General features: G+C 37.8%; 1 protein-coding gene and 2 long non-coding RNA genes across 4 annotated transcripts in view; 1 reads left to right on the top strand and 2 right to left on the bottom strand.

The window, feature by feature from the left end:
• The first annotated feature begins 1,229 nt into the window (after positions 1-1,229).
• On the top strand, positions 1,230-10,148 carry LOC146481627 (uncharacterized). The gene is made up of 2 exons (XR_014864258.1): positions 1,230-2,670; positions 8,694-10,148. It is a non-coding gene; the product is annotated as an uncharacterized LOC146481627 (long non-coding RNA).
• Positions 10,149-10,701: 553 nt separating this feature from the next.
• On the bottom strand, positions 10,702-16,821 carry LOC146481626 (uncharacterized). Its single transcript, XR_014864257.1, has 2 exons — positions 15,421-16,821; positions 10,702-14,641 (listed from the first exon to the last, which is right to left on the bottom strand). It is a non-coding gene; the product is annotated as an uncharacterized LOC146481626 (long non-coding RNA).
• Positions 16,822-19,828: 3,007 nt separating this feature from the next.
• Positions 19,829-22,825, bottom strand: part of LOC146481625 (phospholipid-transporting ATPase ABCA3-like) — a 41,098-nt gene continuing 38,101 nt past the window's right edge. The window contains exons 43-45 of one of the 2 annotated variants that reach the window (XM_085107673.1): positions 22,302-22,498; positions 21,900-22,025; positions 19,829-21,023 (exon numbers count right to left, since the gene is read on the bottom strand). In XM_085107673.1, the coding sequence (XP_084963799.1) occupies positions 20,943-21,023; positions 21,900-22,025; positions 22,302-22,498 (404 nt within the window). In that variant the 3' untranslated portion in view covers positions 19,829-20,942. The remainder of the gene's footprint in view (positions 21,024-21,899; positions 22,026-22,301; positions 22,499-22,825) is intronic. The other variant, XR_014864256.1, reaches the window with a different exon arrangement.

The following is a 22,825-nucleotide window of genomic DNA, read 5'->3' as shown; positions in this document are numbered from 1 at the left end:
TTAAAAATTTAGTCAGCTTTTAATAAAATTTTGATGTTTAGGATTGATTCTAATTAGTTGTTTTTACTAAAATTACAGCTTTTACTAAAGGAGTTGAGACATAATTTTTCGGTAAAATAATAATAATTATTATTTTAATAATTATTATTAGACATTTTTTAAATGAGCAACAAAGATTCCTTGTGCAGAGCGATGAATTATATCTCGGTTGCAGCCCAAGAATGATGATGATGTGAGTTTTGGTTAAATTTGAAACAATATTTACGTTCTCAGAGTAAGGCCAAATGTCATCTCCACTGTGAATTCAAGACTCGATCACACATTATCTCAAGCAAAACCCAATGTCAGGCAATCTGCGGATCAACCCTGTTTCATTTTAATTTTGCCTGTTAATCTTTGTCTCTTAAATCTTTGACTTTAGATGTTAAGTGAGTTCAAGACTGAACTTTTAGGGATTTTCTGGTCTTTTTCTACTGTAGTTGGCTATAGAGAGTGAAGTTCAAAAACCATGATTTGTCAGTAAATTTACTGGCTGCCTGGGGCCATTGTGTAACAAGCTGTTGCAGTCGGCTTGTTATGTTGGCCTGTAGTCTTGCTTTCATAAATCTAGGGATTTTCTGGTTCTTTTTACTGTTGTAAGGTCATGTCGGGAATTAAGTTTGCCCTGCACTCTTCAGTGTTTTTGTGATGTTCAAAAGTGGCTGGTTTTCAATATGTTAGGGAGACTAGCTATTTCATAGACCATACATCAGCACTCTTGTAATGTATTTTCAATTGGTGAATATTGTTACATGTCTGTTCGAAGAGTAAGGTTGAGACATGATTCCAAACTGACTTAAGCTGGTCTATTTCCATGCATGCAATATTAATCCTATTCAGCCTGGTTTGCAGGGAGGGGGATACAAAGTGCCTGCACTGACTTTAAGCATTCATAAGTTTCTCAACATTGAACAAACACTGCAAAAGTTGGAGACTTTTCCTAAAACGTATCTGAGAACAATTATTTGGTTTGACACCTTATATTCATGTGACTTGATGTTTTCACGGCAACGAGATTTTGACAGCCTTGTTTTCGATTTTTGTATTTTTTTACCTTTTGTGAAAAAGTGTATCATAGTTGCCTTTAATTAAGATTTTTTTTATGCATTTTGATTATTTTTGAGTCCACTTGAATAGTTTTCTGAGACCTGTCCTGGCCATGAAATCAAGAAATTGACAATGGTGAAGAATCAATCACATAATTGCCACGTCATATGACCTTATTGTTCCATTTTCTGAGCACTATAGGAAACATTTTGGGCATATAATTTACCCTCCAGGTTTCATTGTCATAGTGATAATGCTCTTGAAGTGAGGAAGGGAGCCGATACTCAGGTTTAGGAACTCAGAAAAAAAAACATCCCAGACTGAAAATAGTTTGCAAAATCATTAGCACGACAGTCCTGAGTCTGTTCCCAGTTTAAACGTTTACATTTCATCAGTTTTCAGTTACGTCGAGTGCAATAATATTATTCAAGTTACAGACAAGAATGGAATGGTTCTCTGTTTGACTTTTAGGCCTGCTTAATATTTTCTTCTCTAAAGGGTAGTACTTGTTGTCAGTTGAGCTTATTTTACTGCAAATTTAGCCAGTTCTTTCTGGGCCAAGCTTGTATGAAAAAAAATTAATTTGATGCTATCCAAATGTGACTTACAACTTACAGATTGGGCCTAAGAAATGACAATTCCTTACTGAAAGTTGTGCACACTGTAATACAGTTTTCACTTGTCACAATGTCTGTCATTTTTTATCGGGTATTTAGTTCAGGTTCAATTAATGTTTTCAGTGAACAGTTAAGGATGATTGTTTTTCTGAGCACGGAAAAAATTTACGTTCGTGAAAGGTCCTGTAAAATATGTCGCCATTTGCATCTTTTTGCCAAGAGATGCAAACTTGAGGAACTCAATTTTGAAGTGACAATACTATATCATTCTCAGTGTTTATTAATATACACTGTAAATTTATATTGTTTCCTTGCTAGTTTGCAATTGGGTTGTCAAGTTGGTCTAGGCACGATTCCTCATTGAAAAATTCAGGCCATATTTTAGCTTTTTGTTTAAATTCTTTGTATTCAGTTTTCGGAGAAAACTTTGAATTTCAGAGACATGATTACTAAGTTTTCAACCATGCGTTGTTCAAACAGATTTTAATTTTCATTACATGAGCATTTCAGAATTAGAGGTTGATTTGTCAGTAAAATTTATCTGCAAACAATTTGCTTTGACACCTAATTGTTCATGTGATTTTATGTTTCCATGGCAACGAGATTTTGACAGCCTTGTTTTTCGAAAACTTTTTTTGGCAAAAAAATTTGTATCTCAGTCATGTTTACATGTTTTGAAAGCCATTATAAATTAGATTTTTTTATTGGTTTTGATTATTTTTGAGTCAATTTGAACGCTTTTCTGAGGTTTTGGCCATGAAAACAAGAAATCCAAAATGGCGAACACATGATGACGGCTGGGAAGAATCAATCACGTAGTTTCCGTGTCAAGTGACCTTATTGTTCCATTTTCTGAGCACTAAAGGAAACAGTGTGGGCATATACAGTAATTTACCCTCCAGGTTTCATTGTCATAGTGTTCATGCTCTTGAAGTGACGAAGGAGGCCGATACAAAGTGCCCCTCAGGTTTAGGAACTCGGAAAATAAAACAACTAGGCTGAACAGGGTTTGCAAAATCATTTGTAGGACATTCCGGGGTCTGTTGGCATCTTAAATGTTTGCGTTTATCAGTTTTCAGTTAGGTCGAGTGCAATTCAAGTTACAGACAAGAATCGAATGTGCTCTGTTTGACTTTTAGGCCTGCTCTATTTTTTTTTCTGTAAAAAGTTATACTTGTTGTCTGTGTGACTCAGGTGAGCTTACTTTACTGCAAATTTTGCCAGTTCTTTCTGGACCAAGCTTGTATTAAATTTGATGCCATTCAAATGTGACTTACAACTTGAAAATTGGGCATAAGAAATGACAATTTCTTAAATAAAAATTGTGCACACTATAATGCAGTTTTCACATCTTTCAGTGCTTTCTGTCATTTTTCATCAGGTATTTAGTTCAGGCTCAAATAATTTTTCCAGTGAAAAGTTAAGGACGATTGTTCTCTTTTGAATATGGAAAAAATTTACAGTCATTAAAGGTTCCGTAAGATCTGTAGCCATTTGTATCTTTTTGGCAAGAGATGTAAACTTGTGGTATTGAATTTTGAAGTGAAAATACTATATCATTCTCAGTGTTTATAAAATTAATATAAATATTGTTTCCTTGCTAGGTTGCAGTTGGGTTGTCAAGTCGGTCTAGGCATGATTCCTCATTGAAAAATTCAGGGCATTTTTTAGTTTTTTGTTTAAATTCTTCGTGTTCAGTTTTCAGGAAAACTTGCAGTGATTACTTAGTGTTCAGTCACTCGTTGTAGTAACCGAAGGGTTCTTTATATAATTGAAGACACGAGTGAAGACACAGATATCCGTTTAACTCACTGTATTATACCATGTGCTTTCTGCTTACAGTAATCATGTGATACGTATCATGTATTGCATAATCATGCACTATCATATTACTACATTCCTCCCTTTTCAGTACATTCCTGTACAAATCGTGAATGTAAAAATAATCGACCAAGATCTCTTATTACTAAAATATAATCATAAATGATTCGTGCGATTACATAACAGTAACAGTTTATGTCCAATGTCCGATCGGTGTCCTAATTCTTAGCTATTCTCTCACGTGTTTCTCAAATTCTAATTGTCATTGTTCAAAATCTCTTAAGTGTCCTTCGAAGACTGATCTAGGCCTTCTGTTGGATCGCCTGAGTGGTTCCGGTGCGGCCTGGTTATGTTCTGCATCGTTGCTAGCTGCATCCACCCTCTGTGCTGCTATTGCTGGTGGTTGTGGGAGATATGCAGGTGGTATCTGTGTTTGAGGTTGCGTTCCTGTTTCCCTTTCGTTGGAATCGGTGTTGCTGGTATTGCTTTTGAGACGTCTGAATTTTGATTTGTCTCGGCAAATACTTTTGCCATCAGTTAACCTCTTGGCGATGATGGTTGATCCCTTCACCTGGGTCACGACATATATGTGCGGTTCGTACGGCGTCTCAGCTTTTCGTTTCTTGTCTCGCTTTACGATGACTGCTTGCCCGATGTCTAGGTGCAGTTCCGTCGCTCGGTATCGCTTGTCGTGGTATTGCTTGATTCGTTCTTTGTAGTTTCGGTCGTTGACTCTGACTTCTTGATCCTGTGTTGGTATGGATGATGGGAAGTGTTCAAGTTTCGTCCGGATCTCTCTGTTCATCATTAGCTCATAGGGTGTCTTCCTGGTTGCTGGGTGTGGTGTATCCCTGTATGTTTGGAGCATGTCGTAGGTTGCTTCGCGTACGTCTATCCCTTCCTGTTTTGCGATTGTCGCTATCTTGTTTACGAGCTTGTTAAAACCTTCGACTTGGCCTTGAGCTTTCGGATGTTTGGGTGTGATCTTCTTGTGACTGAATCCCATTTCTGTTGCAAGTGTCTGGAACTCTTTTGAGTTAAATGGCGGTCCATTATCGGTTTGTACTGTCTGTGGTACCCCATGTGTGGCGAACATCTTCTTCAGTTTTCTTCGGACTGGTTTGATAGATGTTGAGCTGATGAACTCTGCTTCTGGGTATCTTGAGTACTGGTCGGTTACAACGAGTACATATTCGCCATTAGGAAATGGGCCACAGAAGTCTGCCTCGACGGTGTTCCACGGTCGTTCTGGCAGTTCCGTCATCTTGGCGGGTTCAGTGTGCTGAGTGTTGGTGGTCACTTGGCAGCTGAAGCATGTGCTAACAATATCGTCGATGCGTTTGTTCATGTTGGGAAACCAATACTTCCGTCTGAGAAGTTCTTTTGTTTTTGAAATGCCTAAGTGTCCCTGTTTGTGAGCAATGCTGACAATCTTGTCTCGCAGTGATTCTGGTGGGATAATCCTGTTGAGCCTCAGCAGGACTCCTTCGGATTCGTAAATGTCTGCTCTTACGTCGTAGTATGGTATCAGGTCTGGATCGTTTCTATTCCATTTCCCTGTTTCAAGTGCTATCTTCAACTTCTGCAGCACTTTGTCTTCTTTACTTGCTGATCGGATAGTGTCCATGACTATCGCGTGGTCTGCGTCAATGACTGCTTTGACGTAGCCTTCATGTTTTGTTTGCTGGACCTCTGGTAATGGGTGTCGGGAAAGGTAGTCAGTCATATTGGATTTCCCCGGTATATGTACTGCAGTGAAGTCTAGGTTCTGCATCTTCATCACTATTCGCTCTATTCTTGGTGGTAGCTTTGCAGTTGGATTATTGAAGAGTGGGAGGAGCGGTTTGTGGTCAGTTGCTAACTGAAAGTGCTGTGCTCCAAGTAGATACATGTGTAGCCTGGTGGTGGTAAACTCTGCAGCCAGTGCTTCTCGTTCTATTTGAGAGTACCGTTTCTCGGTGTCTGTTAATGATCTGCTAACAAAGTGGACTGGTTGGTAACCATGTTCAGTCTTTTGGAACAAGCCACCTCCAAGGCCAGTTGGGCTGCCATCGCATATGACCATGGTTTCTCGACCTGGCTTGTATGGGATGAGAACTGGTGCTGAAGTAATTGCAGTCTTCAGATCTTCGAAAGCAGTTTGCTGAGCTTCGGTCCATTCAAAGCTGTGTTCCTTCTTTGTGAGTCTTCTCAACGGTTCGCAGCGGTTGGAAAAGTTGCTGATGTAACGTGATAGATAGGCCATCATTTGCAAGAATGACACAAGCTCTTCTTTAGATTTCGGTGGGTTGCATTCGCTGACAGCTTTGACTTTACTGGGACTGGGCTTCAATCCTTCGGCAGTGAACAGGTGCCCATGAAAGTCGATGGTTGATTTTCCAAATTCACACTTCTCCTTACGTAGGGTAAGGTTGTGGAGCTTCAGTCGTTGAAGTAAAGCTGCTAAGTTGGCATTGTGGTCATCCCAGTTGGTTCCGCCAATCATGATATCGTCTCGGTTGTTAAGGACTCTTGGTATTCCCGAGATAATCTTGCTCATTTCAGCATCAAATAAATCTTGGCTGTTGACACCTCCAAACGCGAGTCGCTTGTAACGATAGTTACCCCATGGACTTGAGAATGTCATGAGTTTTCTTGATTCTTCGTCTAGTGAGAACTGGTGGTATCCGTGGTTCATGTCAAGTTTACTGAAGACTTTGCAATCTTTGAAAGTGGTGATGAAGTCCTCTGTGATAGGCGCTTGTACTTGTCTTGTGCGCTCCATGGACTTATTCAGTACTCTTAAGTCAAGGCTGACACGGATGTCGTTGGGTTTTTTTGGTTTCGGTTGGACAACCAGTGGTGAGCACCATGTGATGGAGTCATGTTCTGGCACCTTTTCCATGATGTCTCTCTCGACAAATTCTTCCATTCGGTGACGTAGAGGTTCCATCAGGTGGTATGGTACTCGGCGGGGCTTTTGTGCGATCGGTTTCGCATCTTCTTTAAGTGGTAAATGGATTTCGATGTCTTGTCCATCTCTTCTTGCTTTGCCAATGCCTCTAAATCTCTCTTCGTGCTGAAAGAGAATCTTGTTAAGATCTTCATTTCCGGTTTGGATCTTGTGGATCTTCTGTAATTCTTCTCGATTTGGTTCTTTCAGTCCTCCTGTCGCGTCAAATTGGATCATTCCCAGCTCTTCCAGTGTTTGTCTTCCGAGTAACGGTAGGGAATCGATTGTTCCTTGAATAACGGCGATTGTCGCTTGTGTTTTTCGCGTTTTGTTTTCTAAGGTGACGTCGCATTCTCCAATAACTGGTAGATCTTCGGTGAGTGTTTTCAGCTTGATCTTCGTGTTGCGTAATTTAACCTCCGGCGTTACTCGTAGCAATTCATTGAACTGGTGTTCGTCCATGACGTTTGCATCGGCGCCTGTATCCGGTTCAACTTCTATTTTGGTTCCATTGATCCAAATCTCGCATTTGTTTTTCTCGATGGTGTCCTGTGCTGTACGGTGTACTTGCATGTGCTGTACGAGTCTGGCGATGTCCTCATCGAAAGAGTCTTCGCTTTCTGAAATGTCGCGTGCATCTTGTGCATCTTGTTCAATGTGTCGAACTCGTCTTCGGCGGTGTTGATGATCTGTCGGCGGTCTTGGCTGTCGCGGCGCGTGTTGAAAATCTTCTTTCTTGTCATTTCGGCGACCCGATCTGCCACCTTGTTTATCATCTGAGCGGTATCTTTGATCCGTGTTACGGCACATTTTGGTGTAGTGGTTACGTTTACCACATTTGTAGCATTTAGCTCCGTATGCTGGGCAATTTCCTTTTCCATGTTTTGAACCACAGCGGGGACACATACCATTGTTGTCACGCTTGTAACTTTTGACTTGTTTAACTTTGTGTGATTCCGTTGTGTCCTGGAGTTTCTGGTCGATTTCGTTTGCTTGAGTAGTGGACTCTTCTTCTATGGCTGCTTCATCCAAGATCTGGGACAACGTCCAGTTATTGCGAATTGTTTTTACTCGTAAGCGGCTGTTTGTCATCGTCTTGATAAGATGGTCTCGGATTGCATCATCTTCGTCGGTGAATTCGCATTTCTTTGCTATCTCTCGTAGTCTAGCGTAATATTTCGCCATGCTCTCATCGATCTGCTGAGAAAGGTTTCCAAACTGGAATCGTGCATAGTCCTTGTTTTTTCTTGGTAGGAAATTCTTGTCTAGTTTCCGAATAAAACGCGAGTAGACATCTTCGCCCTCGTGTTGTGCGGGTAGATCCGGGAGGGAATCTTCTAAATCGGCAATCTGCGATCCACCATAGATAATTAAGCCATCTTTCTTAACTTCTGGATCTGTTAATCCGAAGAACCTGAATTGTCTCTCTATATCCTTTTTCCATTTCGCCCATCGCACGGCTGTGTCGTTAGCATCATTTGAGATGGTGAACGGACGGATGTTTAATTGACGATTCACGACTGTGATGTTTGGTTGCGGATTTGTGCTCGGACCAGGATTATCGGTTTCTTCTGGTGGAGCCATTGGCTGATGTTCTTCTACTCCTTTCTTCTTTGTGGGATCCTCGTCGCCAATGTAGTAACCGAAGGGTTCTTTATATAATTGAAGACACGAGTGAAGACACAGACATCCGTTTAACTCACTGTATTATACCATGTGCTTTCTGCTTACAGTAATCATGTGATACGTATCATGTATTGCATAATCATGCACTATCATATTACTACACTCGTGTGTTTGAGTTAATTAGAGGTTGCTTTATCAGTAAAATTTATTTGAGAACAATTTGCTTTGACACCTAATTGTTCACGTGACTTAATGGTTGCATGGCGACAAGATTTTGACATCCTTGTTTTTCGAACTTTGTATGTTTTACCTTTTGTGAAAAAAGTGTATCGTCGTTGCTTTTACATTTTGTAACCATTTTAATTGAGATTTTTTGTTAGTTTTGATTATTTTTAAGTCAATTTGAACGCTGTTCTGAGGTTTTGGCCATGAAATCGAGAAATCCAAAATGGCGAACTCAAGGTGGCCGCTGGAAAGAATCAATCATGTAATTGCCACTTCATATGACCTTATTGTCCCATATATTCAGCACTTAAGGAAACATTTTGGGCATATTATTTAACCTCCAGGTTTCATTGTCATAGTGTTAATGATATTGAAGTGCCCCTCAGGTTTAGGAACTCGAAAAATATTCCCGGGCTGAATAGGGTTTGCAAAATCATTTGCAGGACATTCCTGAGTCTGTTTTCAGTTTTAATGTTTATCATTGAAAAATTCAGGCCATTTTGGAGCTTTTTGTTTGAATTCTGCATGTTCAGTTTTCAGGAAAACTTTGAATTTCAGAGACATGATTACTAAGTGTTCAGTAACGAGTTCGTTTTAGCTAAACAGATGTTAGTTTCCACTACTTGAGAATTTCAAAATTAGCTCTTCCTGTGTCAGTAAAAGTGGAAGACAATTTGTGTCTTTACACTTGGTTAAATTCTGCATGTAAATGAATTTCAATTTTCTTTATTTTCAGTTAGATTTTGCATATTTACCAGTTTCTATGAGGATTTTATTGTCACTTAAGGCGTGTTTTTCTTAACGAAAATTTGAAGTTATTACCCCAGGCTTCTCAGTTTGCAGTTATGTTAAGAAAAATTTGATTTTTCCAGTGAAAATGTAAACCACCGGTCAATTTCAGGAGCATCAATTTCTGAATAATTTGTAAGACTCTCCATCTTTTGTTATCTTACCAGTAGACATCAATATGTTTTTTTTCAGTAACACATCCAATCAGTGGGTAAAATTAACCTTCTCAGACCGTCTGTTTGTCTTCAGTTTAGTTTTCAACGTTTTTTTAACCAAAAAGGCGCAATCCAAAAGGGACCAAGCTCCTCCCACTTTCGACATCAGTTGATTTACATTTGATTTTTACCTGTAGAAGTTTTGGCTTAGATGAAATATTTTCTACTTCAAAATTTAACGTGCTAAAAAACAGGTTTTTCAATTTGAAAGCTAGAAAGGTGTAAGGTAAATGTAAGAAATGTCGGCTGGTTAAAAAACAAATAATTCAAGGAATTTCGCGTGTTTGCTAGCGTCAGCGTAGACATTGCATTTTCAATAAAATGCGGGCTGTGATAATTTATTAAAATTTCTGCTTTCCTTCTCTCCCTACACAAATTTACATAATTCGAAAAAGTCAGTGGTTTAAACAATAACAAAGGAAAACCACAAAATTTTAAGCGATTACTATTGCATTCTGATTGAGAAACGAGCTTTGGTTTTCCTGTAAAAAGTTTAATGAAATTATTCAGTAGCAATTTGTGACTTCCACTTTAAACTTGCGGGTTTAAAACATTTTATTTTCGTGGAGTTAAATTTACTTTGAAATTTTTTTCTTCTCGTTCGGCAGTTATGTCTGTGTTGCACTGTATCAATAAGCTAGCGTTCATTTACACGGTACTCATTTGCTGACAACTGTATCACGGCGGTAAACTGCTTTTTAAATGACAGTGCCAGACTCGAAGACAATTTTAAACGTTTAACATAGCCACTACTGCTGAAAAGTTTTTCCAACACGTGTCAAATGTTTTTTATTTTTGTAAGCAAAAGTCGTAAACCTTGTCGTAAGCAAAGTTTAAGGACAAGCTAAAACAAAAACTACGTGTATGTTTTTCATCAGAGAATCTCCTGTAACAAGATTTTTTTTAGACAAATACATTGCCAAATCTATACGCATTTTGCTCGTTTCCTTCTTTTGTTTTGCCTTAAGTTTGTTTTCTATGGTAACCGCCGTTTAAACTACTCAAATTTTCCCGCCAAAAGACTTAGAAAAAATACGCATGCGCCGTTTTTTTTTTTTTTAATTTTTTAATCATTCCACCTAGTTAAACTCTGTTTGAAAATGTCAAATTTTCCCGCCAAAAGACTTAGAAAAAATACGGGCGCCTAAAATACGCATGCGCCGTTTTTTTTTTTTTAAATTTTCAAGGCAATAATTTCAATATTTAATATCTATTTTAGTTGTCAAGTATTCATTCATTTTCTTAGCAAATAATAAAAGACAATAAAGATCAAAACAGTTGTTTCAGTTCCATTGTGTCTTTATTTTCTTTCTTTCTTTAACAATGGTTTTCAATAATAGGTTAATTAATTAAGTAAAAATCTTTTAACTTATTAAAGGTGTGACCAAAATTTTTCTTCCTATATATACTAAGTCTTTTGGCGGGAAAATTTGATGAAATTTGCACAGCGTTTCCCCTGGCAACAATTTTCGCAAAAAATTTAACGGGGCACCCTTTGAAATTTTTTTGATCACAAAAAAATTTCAGAGAATGCCCCTTCAAATTTAAACCCGCCAAAAAACATACACCACTTCGTAAGGAAACTTTTTGTGAAAAATTTTAAAGTTTAGGCTTTTTGTTGCCAATTATATGTCTGAAGTAAAGTTTTCTTTACGAAGTGGTGTACACTAAAAGAGCGACATGGTAAGCCGTTTAACAGTTTTGCAGCGGGGAAAAATTGGATAATCGCAAAAAATTTTCATCACAAAACCCATAGAAAAACGCTTATGTTTTTGTTTCCCAAATTTATAACAGCTGCAAAACCATTAAGCTTACCATGTCGCTTTAAAAGATCTTGTTCAACTAGCAAGTGAAGTCAGCACAGGCTAACAGTGTTACAGAGGACAGGACGAATTTAACGAGTGAAAGCATCTTTTTGGTCAAAATAATCAAGTTGTTTTGAATAAGATTAGATGACATGGAGTCATCGAAACGTAGTTTAAAACTTTTTTCGCTAACTTGTTCCCAGCTACGTGTCATTTTAGAAAAGTCAAGACACTGTCTAGTTCGTACTTTATTTTGTTTTGAAATATCAATTTTTGTTTGGCGCTTTTTAAATGAATTTCTCAAGTTCTCATGCCTAATCAATGTTTTCAAATTTAAAAATAATTTCTCTTGACAATCCAGTTTTCTCTTATTTTCAGTAAACATTTTGGAGACTAACAATACAAATCGGTAATGATATCTGGTCTGTTTGCTCCTAAGTTCAACACAATCATTTGCAAATCAGTCCAAGACAATTCTCCATATAACTAAGGTCACAATTCGTTTATTTTCCAGTAAAAGTTAAAATTTTGGCGATTGACGATTAAATAGACAATTTCTTTACATGTTTGATAGTAGCTGGTTCGTTTACCTTCTGGCTCTTCATAATATTTTGGCAAATATCAACGCAATTCGATTCCTCTAAGTCTTTGATAATTTGGTTCATTCACTTTCTAGGTCGAGTTAAAAAAACGTGCTTTCACTCGTTTGTCCAGTGTAACACTGATTCAGTTGAACAAGATCTTAAACATAAAATTAAATACTAAAAGAACTACCGTCTGGTTGAAATAATGGGAAAAGAAGCAACTCGAATGAAAAATTAATCTAAGCCCCAATATTGAATTTTCCCACCAGTACAATAAATATCCGTTGAGATTTCAAAATAGTGTTATTTTGTGTCATTGATTTGTTCAATTTTTAAAGTCAACAGGACCACAAAGGACATTACAGATTGTTCCACACAGCTCTAATGTGTGAACAGCAGACAAGACTATTTTGTAAACAACTCGGTCGTACGTATAATCTATTCAATTTTTTTCACAGGAAAATTTGAATTCAAATACAATGCAGTTGTAAAATTCTCTGACGAATACTTCGAAATGAATTTGAATTTGTGCCTTTTCCGTAAGCGCAAACGTGTAATGTAGAGTGCAATAGATTTTTTCAAAACTCTCGTGAACTATTTTGTAAACAACTCGGTCGTACGTATAATCTATTCAATTTTTTTTTTCACAGGAAAATTTGAATTCAAATACAATGAAATTGTAAAATTCTCTGAGGAGTATTTCGAAATGAATTGGAATTTTGCACGTTTGCCGTAAGCGCAAACTTAAAAGAAAGTTGTCAGTCCTCTGAAACTGTTGTTTTTCTTTTTTTCGTTTGCGGTGGTAAATTAATGACTTACTCCTCGAAGTCCTCTTTTTGTATGCCTTCTTGTAATGATTTTAATCGTTTAAAAATAACCCGTTTCCGAACCAAGAAACAATTTACATGGAACTTATTTCGGAGAAAAAAAAATTGGAATACAGCAAACCTGCAAATTTATATTTTTTTTATCTCTGCCAGAAATGAAATGGTGGGAAAATCTTTCAGTCTTTTGTGGTCCGTAACTCTAATTTTGTGCAAAAGTTGTCCCCGAGACGTTTTCTATCGTTTAGTCCACATCATTCCAACCAGACGCTTGTTTTTACCATACATACTACAGCATGTAAAGGGAACATAAGGAATAACAGAAGGAATCCTCCATAATTTTTTCTCTTTCAGTAAATAATAAAATTTTCGACCAATGAAATCTTGATAAAATATGTCCACGCCACACTTTAACAATTCAATTAGTAATACACGTTTCCCACGTTTCCATGGGGATCCTCTTTAAAGCCTTGTGTTCCCTTGACAACAGTAAGCGAAGGTGGAACTGCTAAGTGTAGATGTTTGATTATTTTTATTCCCGTCGCGAATTGGCCAAAACTGAAGAATTTATTTTAAAATTTAAGCTTCTAGTTTCTTTGTAATTCGGTCCAAAGATCAAGGTCATCAACAGAGTTTCTATTTCACAGACCACGATACAGAATTTTGCAGATTTTAGTAGATAATCAGGCAATTTAATATCAAATTAACCAAAACAGAGAGAGATCCAAATCTAAAGAATTTATTTTAAAATTTACGCGTCCATTTTCGTAAGAACATGAACAAGGCTTCCATTCACAGACCAAATGATAGAGTTTTGCAGATTTTTGTACATAATCAGGCAATTTGATATCGAATTAACCAAAACCGAGAGAGATCCAAAACTATAGAATTTATTTTCAAATTTAATCGTCCGTTTTCCTAAGAATATGAACAAGGTTTCCATTCACAGACCAAATGATATGGACTTTTGCAGATTTTTGTACATAATCAGGCAATTTGATATCGAATTAACCTAAACGGAGAGTGATAGAAAACTGAAGAAACAGTGATTTTGAAATTGAAGCTTCCGTTTCTTTTGTAATTCAGTTAAAAGGTAAGCCCATCAACAATATCTCCATTTTACACACCAAGAAATAGATAATTTTCAAGACATTTGTAAACAATCGGGTGATATAAGATTGACCTACGAAAACAAACATTTCTTTTGGATGGTTTCAATTCCATCAGCTTGTTTTGTAGTTGAGAACGAAAACACAATTGCTAGTCTCATCTCTTGATATCCTTGTTCGGTGTTTCGACTTAACCTGAAGTATTTCAGATTTAATTTTTTTTTTTTTTTTTCGGAAAAGAGAGAAAATTGTTTAGCTTTTGACCGAGCTGTCCTTTTATACAGCGTAATGTCTTCATTTGACTTTTATACAACTTGCAGTTCCACCTTGGCAACAGAATATAACTGAAAAATAACTTAAACGATTTCTAAATAGCGCAACACTGAGTGATCTCCGATGTTGACGTTTTCAATTTTCTTATTCATTTTCAATCATATCCCAATTTTACTTTTAAAAAAATTCAATTTAAGTTTCAAGGTAATTTGTTGACAAATCTATGCATAAAACAAATTGAAATCGTGAAAAATGTGGCGTTAAAGTATGTCAGTATGGACTGATCACTCAGAGTTAACGCTAAAAATACCTTAACCGATCTGCAGAATAATACCATAAAAAGATGGCTGGTATATTTTAGAATGATTGAAAGAAATTCTGCTGCATCGACAGTGTGTTCAAAATTAACTCATTTAAGCGACCGTATATTCGAGCGTCAGCATTTCTGACTGAAAATATCAGCTTAATCCCTCCCCGATCTGCCCTCTCACAAAATGGTTAGATAGTTGCAAAATTTAAACATACGATATTTTAGTAAATAGATCATCAATTGACTGTTACTGAATTGAAAATTCAATAATTTTGTCATACACCGCCACCATCTTTCAAAGGTATCATTTTTATACACAAATGAAATCTTATCTTTGTTCCGTTTGCTTCAGTTCAATGCTTTTTTCTCTTTTCTGATCCTTTTGCTCCTCCTGTTCGATCTTCTTTCTTGTGAAAATGCCCTTCCTGAAAATAAAACAAACAAAACACATGAGTTTGTGTTCAACAAATACGCCCATACAAAGTCAGCAGCATGCTTTGCTAAATTACTTTGGAATTTAAATAACGTTTATCGTCGCCGTCACCACAGTCATCATTAGCATGCGATATTTCTTTAGGCTCAGAAAGCCCAAAATAAAAATAAAATTTTTTCGAGTTTCATCTTGTGAAGTAATCAAAAACAAAAGGCACCATAGGACAGTACTGCTCAGTAGCTTTCGTTTGAATGGCCACACTTTAGGATTTCATGCACAGACTCAAAAGGTAGAACCACCTTGTACAGCATGATAAACGGTACCACAGCGAAAGGTGGTGAAGAGAGCTGACAAATTTGCACAGTGAACTTGTACCTAAGTTTCAAGAGTACAACTTGCCTAAGTGAGTTTCCCAACTCAAAACAGGAATGCAAAATGAATTCGTAGCCTTTCAATGCAAAGCAGTTGACCAAGTTCTCAACACGTGGCCGCTTCGGACAATTTGGAAAAAAGGTTTCTTGCCACAGAAAAGACCTTAAATTCAGTTTATTTATCGTTAATTCTTCTGTAACTGCTTCGTTCTTAAGGAAATATGCTCACAACAAACATGTGTCTGTTTAGCTCTTCTTACAAGGTGCTGTTTAATTATTCTATTTTAAAACCACGCAGATTGAACCGCAACGTCGATAAAACGAAACTCCAGGACGCGCTCACATCGACTGACTTCGGAGTTTTACGTACTGAAAACACTTAATGGAATAAGACTCTTACCGTTTGCGTCTTAGTGAAGCGAATATTCCTTCCCTCAAAGTCTTTGACGCTTGTTCCTGGCGTATCAGTAAAGCTCCAACGACAGAGGTCACCTTCACACGTCCTCACTCGCCAAGTAGTTGCTCGGTTTGACAAGAATTCTGCACTTTCAGTCATGAATATGGATTAGAAGCTGGAACCAATCGCTGTTCGACAGAAAAACCATATTTGGAGTGGAATTCTATGCCCGTGTGCTAATGAATAAACTTAACAATTTTTTTTTTTTTTGTTCAAACCTAAGCCTGTGGGATTTTTTGCGTGAAATAGCTGTCTTGAGTATTTTCCCGCACATTCAAATTGTGGTTTTTTGAAGCATCTAAATCTCTTTTCATCTTTGTTTTACAAAATAAGAATTCGTGTAATCTTACACTATATGACGAAAAAAACTCTTTCTGCTTTTCTGAGTCAACAGTACCTCATAATCGGAGAATACTCATAGTCTCTGTATTCGCTAAGAATCAGAGATTGACTTAAAAACTATATCAGAATAAAACAAAACTTCTACAAAGTTTAATTTGTAGTTTTTATCTTACCACCTTGAGATAGACAGATATTCTTTATCCTTTACATGAACACGCTTGGAATTAAAGGAAGATCAAGTAAAATAGAACAATATCGCGTATTGCTTATAAATCCTATCTTATACTAGTAAATTTGAAATGTGAGATTTGCTTGTCGCATTTGAATGTATGGACAAACTATCCGATTATCCTATATTTTACTGGGAGAAAATTTGTGTGATTGAATTTTAATGAAATAGGAAGAAATTTAAGGCAGAGATAAATTAAGAACGTACGGGTACATACACCAAGAGACTTCCATGAGACATCCATGCCCTCTAGCCGAGTTTTTTCCTTCTAAAGGTTTTATCGTTCTTTTCTTCTCTAAGATTTATTTTAAAGCATTGTGAGAGATTAATGGAGCCCCCGTATTTTCGATTGCTCGAAACTTTGAAACCTCGAAGCGCTAAAACAAAAACCCCGACGCATTGAACGGTATTGTCTTCCCTCTCCTACCCCGCAAGAAAGACAGGACTATGCTTCAATTCTGTAAAAATTAATCGAATTAAAATGCACAGATTTTCAGTCATTTCTCTGAATACAAAAAAATGACTACTTGGGTAAAATTCTATCTCCACTCCCTCAACGTTGTATCATAAGTGTGACAGTTTATCAGAGTCAGCTGTCAGCGAGAGAAACAAGAGGGAAAGATACAATTAGTGGTCACATTTAGCTACAAATGCCTCGAAAATTTTCATCGTAATATAAGGTCGGTAAAATAAAAACTATAATTTTGTTGGAAATAATGTGTTGGAATATCTTAAGCCTGGTGAATAAATGAGAATGACGTATTTAATCAGTAAATGACACAGGCATACTCGGAAAAAAAAAGTCATAGTGCTCCTTACGGGAGTCGAACCTAAGACCTTCCGATTAGTAGTTCGGATGCTCTACCACTGAGCTACAGGAGACTCGTGGGAGCTAAGGTCATTAAACTAGGTATTTAAAACTTATTTTCTTAAAATAACATAAAAAAAAGTTTCCTAACAAGTGCGTCCGTTAATCCATCGTCACGCAATCCACCCGGATAAAGGCCTTTTCTCACGACCGACAACAACAAAACACAATATTGATGTTTTTGCAGTAGTTGCCTAACTAGCCAACTCTAGAATAGAGGACACATTTCATGATCAAATGTTATGTTATGGTGTTCCAAAGTAACCTCTAATTGTACCCTTACTTATTTCCTTTTTCACACTTTACAATCTTTTTACGGATTGTTACAATGATTTTGCAATCTGTTTACTGTACGTGTCTCTACGAACTCTTTACAATCTCGATGCAATCTCTCTCTTTAAAAAAATAAATCTTTGTGGTCTTTTCAAAACCTCTTTACCATCTACTTTAGCGATCTCCTTTAGTTACTTTCTTTTTACGGTTTTTTTAAACATCCTCCTTGCTGTCTCATTACTACCTCTTTCCGATCCACTTACGATTTCTTTACGATACATTTAATTAATTTTTCATTCTTTTTACATCTTTCCGATCTCGGTCTTTACCAATCTCTTTGCCCTTCTTGCGATCTCTTTACAATATATTTTATGATTTCTTTACATTATCTTCACAGTCTCTCTTTTTTTTTTTTTTTAAATAACGCATTCTCGTTAACGGCCTCTTTATAACTTCTTCTTTCTTCTTCTTACAAATCCTTTTAGTATCTTTAAGATCCGTTAATCATCTGGGATTTTCATTTTGTCTCTTGACGGTCTCTATACCATTTATACGGTTTCATTACTAGCTGATATAATGACATCTTTGCAGCATCTAAGATCTATTATCTGTAACTAATCTTATTTCGAGCATTCTACGATCTACCGAGAACCACCTAGCGGATTTCATTTCTTTGGTGTGTGTCTATTTCTTTCAATACTCGTGAGGAGCACATTCTGATCTCTTCACATTCGGAAAATCTCCCAATAAAACATACCCAACCCTTGCTCGTATGGTACAGGCTGGAGCAGCCACTTTTACTTCATAGTTCCCCAAGCCATTAAAAGTCATACGCGCATGCGTCTCAAATCACGCTGCGAGACTTGAAGCGAAAGGTTGTCCCGCGCGTTCATCTCGTGTCTCACTCCACGATCCACGAGAGGAACTGTTCGTTTGCGTCAGCTGGAAACACAAGTTTATCAACTTTATTTTCAAATTATTTTCTTTGCATTATAGAAGCTTTCAAAAGAAACAGAACTGGAGAAGATACCGATTGCATGTTTTCCCGCGCTTGTCGCCGATTGTCCGTTTTGCCGCGATTTGACACCGGTAGTACGTTTCTCGTACCTTAGGCTTGGTTTAACGTGGAGGTCTCATTAGTTCATTGCGTTATTTGAAGTTCTTACAACTTTATAACAACTTATAACTTTATTCTTTAATTTGCACAAAGTACAGATGGTACCTTGATACATTGGACTTACCCGCAGATAGGGTAATATTCTACCCTGGGTATTGTTATTAATGGTATGGAGAATCGCTCTGGCCTGGGACAAGCCCAAGACCAGGGGAAGATGGGAGCTATGAGGATCAACCCCGACTTACTTGAATGGGTGGGAGGGTGGGTTGCCAATCCTTCTCTTTTGCGGCCTCGAGTAGAGTGATGGGGTGGAGCACATGTAACCTCTTTTTTAAAGTCTCATCTACATAATCCCCAATGCAAACTGAGTTTGCATAGCCGAGCTAATCTAGGCGGGCCAGTCAAAGATTATGATATTATAAATAAATGATAAATAAAGTAGATGGAAAAGAAGAACAAGGAACGAATTGTAATTTAGTTGTTCTTGTGATACCTAAGTAAAATTGAGTGTGAAATACTCTCAGAAAACTTGAAAAATAAGTTAATAACGCGATTTTGGAAGGGCGATGATAGGGAATAGACTAACTTCACGAATTTGGAAAATTTGTTAAGTTCTCATTCGAAACTAGCGAATTTGAGTCCAAGACATTATTTTTTCGTACAAATCCTACCGTTTTAAGCCGAAAACGTTACTTTTTCGGTAAAAATAGTACTGTTTCAGTCCAAAACGTTACTTTTTCGTACAAATCCTACCGCTTTTTCCCTGCTAGCAGAGGCCTCTTTTCCGTTGTATTCGCTAAACTGACGGGCGCGAGGAAAAGAGACCTCTACCCTGGGTCGAAACAGACTTTGCTTTGATTCAACCACCGTCCGTAGTCGTGGACGACGCTTACAAACGCATGCTCCCTGTATTGTTTGCTGGCCGTGACTTGAGCCCACTGTTTCTCACACGTTCGTTTACAGTTACTCCGCTGTCATTTATTGAGCCCGCATAGTGACATGGCATCACGTGACGGTTCGGTCGCTTGGTAACCGCGGCGCATGCTCAACACAGTCCGTCTCTTTTCCTCGCGCCCGTCAGTTCAGCGAATACAACGGAAAAGAGGCCTCTGCCAGCAGAGACACCGCTTTCAGTCCAAAACGTTACTTTTCCAGTGCAAAACGTACTTTTTCATACAAATCCTAACGTTTTGAGTCCAAAACGTTACCTTTCCAGTGCAAATCGTATTTTTTTAGTCCAAAACGTTACTTCTTCGTACAAATCCGACATTTTTGAGTCCAAAACGCTACTTGTTCAGTGCAAATCCAACTGTTTCAATCCAAAACGTTATTTTTCCAGTGCAAATCGTACTGTTTCAGTCCAAAACGTGACTTCTGCATACAAATACTTTTGCATACAAATCCTACCGTTTTGAGTCCAAAACGTTACCTTTGTGTACGTCCGTCACGTTTTGAGTCCATAACGTTAATCATGGGTTACCTTTTTATGTCGTTCAAAATTTTAAAGACCATTTCAATGATGCTGAGTGTACACTTGTGTATTTTAATTCATTTAACTCACATTTTAAATTTAAATTAAATAAAATGATAAAAAAAGTGACTGTACAATGTACTAGTTAAATACTTTAGCAATGAATGTCTTTACTTGAGGCATCCTTAAATACAGCTTACAGCAACACACTACCTTAAGAGACTGTAAATGTTACGTTTATAGTTTCTGAATACACACCATTTGCATTTGGAGGCTTTTTCTTTTCTATCATTTCGAGTTTTGAAGGTGAATTTCAAAGAATGAAACGAAACACGCGCGGTTGAAGCTCAAGTAGGAGATATCAGCAATCTAACAAAACCCGTGCCCTACAAGCGAGCCGCTGCAGGCCTCAGTAAGCGTCCAGCGCAATGATATTGTATATTGCTCACCCATTGAAAACCAGGGCCTTGCAACATTAAGTATGGCAACAACAAATCAGTACCTAGGAGTTACCTAATAGGAAAGTAACATAACTTGTTTGATTGGTGAAAGCCTTGGATGGCGATTTTTAGTGCGTTGTTTATACTGTTACGATATTTATCTCTGTTCTCTACTATGACCGGTCAAACGTAAACAGCCAACAACGCGACTTCCTAATCCCAGCCCTTGAAATTCGTTTCAGTAAATAACGTTCTTATGCGCAAAGTTCGCAAAGGAAACATTGTAAGAAACGAAAGAAAAGCGAATTTCACGGCGGCCAATTTTTCAGAAACAAGACCTGGCTTTAAAGTGAAGAAATTGCACCTTTTCTTGTTTATCCGGTGCACTGAAAATCATGGCAGAAAATACGCAAAATCCTCACAGTTGACCGCGATTCTGTTGCGAGCCATCCGCACCATATTGTTACACTTGAGTAGCATTTCGCAAAACGTAATAAATAACCATGAAAATTACATGGAATAATAACTCATGCGCAAAACATGCAATCGAAGTAGGACAAAAACGTTTGCGGTACTTAATTTATCCAATGGAATGTTTCGTTTTCTTTTGCTAGGAAACTAAATAAGTAAAGTTACACAAACTGATAAGGAATTATCATTTTCCTGAGGTAATTCCTAAATCGAATAAATACTTCAACAGTTTCAGAGCTATTTCTTGTGTTCAGTTAACAAGGCATGCATCCACATGTCCTCTTCACAGACGTCCGTTCCTCCGCATGCTGTTCTTTAGCGAAGTTAATGAAAACCTGTTAAAGGTATACACACATTGTTAAGGCCGAGTAATACGGGAAACATTTTATTTCAACATGTCGCACAGCAATGTTGAATTGCAAGTTGCGACTGCTTGTTGCCCGTATTACAACATCCGCGCGCAAGAAAGTTTCATGTTGCAGAAAGTAGAAACAGCGTCTAGTTTCTACAACATAAAAATTTCGTGCGCGCAGAGGTGGTTATGCGGGCCACAAACAATCACAACTTGCAATTGCAACATTGTTGCGCGACAAGTTGAAAGAAAATGTTTCCCGTACGTATTACTTGGACTTTGGTAACATTGCTCGTGACATGGCTTTTAAGAAGCTCAGACTAACATTTTATCAGGGAAGTGCACTTTCTTTTCGTGTTTTCAAGAATTTAGAGAACCTGAGAGAGATATGACTGATAGGGTCTCTATTAACAGGTTGGTTGAATCAGTAAAAGGCCTTTTTTAGCATTTCCACACAGCTCTTAAATCTGACTACAGTATACCCAAATTAGACACTGTAAAGGAGACGCAGATGTGTTCTGTCTGTTAAGTTGGTAATACAGTATCAAGGTAGGTGGAGGCGAGCTAGGAACACAGGCAACCCATGCAATTCGGATTGATGAAGCAACTAGGAGTATTACTACTCCTCTCTGAATGGGATGCCTATCCATTACAAGGATATCCCCTCCAACAGATTTCACCAACGATTCACTAGTACCCATATGTCCACATTTACAACGGGAGAGAAACAATTGAGGCAAACTCTTTGAAAATAACGACGACAGAAAACAAGGAAACCACCGATGTTCATGTCAAAGGTGCCATGCATGAGCCACAGGATACCATCTTATACTAATATGCACAGTGACCCAGTGTTTACCTGTTCCAGAGTAGTCTGACTAACACTGTAGTCCACAATGTTCAGAGCAGTCCTGTTTCGCTCAAGCTGTCCAAAGATGTACGACCAACTTAAACCCTCGGTTTCCACCTGGAAGTGAAGAACTCCCTGGAAAAACAAGAACAAAGCCAAAATAGTGTTTCAAGTTGAAAGGTACTTAGAATTTATGGGTAAGCTTAAGCCTGGCATGATTTCAGTTGACATTATTTGGGAAGAAAAAGGTACAAAATCTCGGCATCAAATGGAAACGCGTCACACCGGCCCGTTGGAGCAGAATTCTTTCTAAGAAACTTTTGAAACGAAAAGAAAGCTTGTGCGCTGGGAAAGATCCGCCATATAATTAATTCAAGTGGGCAATATCCTTTATACAGAGGAGTAACTTACATTATGGTTCTCCAGAAGTCTTGCTCCAGCGAAAGTTTGCGCAACAAAGTTCTGTGCATTTGTGACAGCTTCCATCAGTCCCCTGTCAAACAACAGCACCTGACCGGGAGCAGCCTGGACCTGGGAATATGGAGGAGGCATTGGAACGACAGTAGGTTGAACATCTCTGCTACTGACGTCTGTGGGGCCACCAACACCTGAAGAACAAGATTTGTAAACGATCATTGTGGACTTAGAATTTACATTACATAACGTACGTCGTGGATTGCAAGAAGACGTAACATTGTTTTATAACACGGAAAGGAAACAGTTCTTTTTAATCACTTAATGGACACAAATACGAACGACAGTTTGAGGGGATTACCAAGTACTTATCGAAACAATCAAAACCTCCTAAAGTTCCTCTGGTACAGGCAAAAGGTTATGTGAACGCGTGCGCAAATGCCTAGCAGGTTTGCAGCTAACTTGAATTTCAATGAATGCGCGAGGTGCAAAACTGGTCTTCGTGTCGGCACAAATACGCA

This window comes from Pavona decussata, unplaced genomic scaffold (genome assembly GCF_977016875.1).
Source record: "Pavona decussata unplaced genomic scaffold, jaPavDecu1.1 SCAFFOLD_48, whole genome shotgun sequence".
NCBI lineage: Eukaryota > Metazoa > Cnidaria > Anthozoa > Scleractinia > Agariciidae > Pavona > Pavona decussata.
This window is presented reverse-complemented; position numbering and strand designations above follow the sequence as displayed.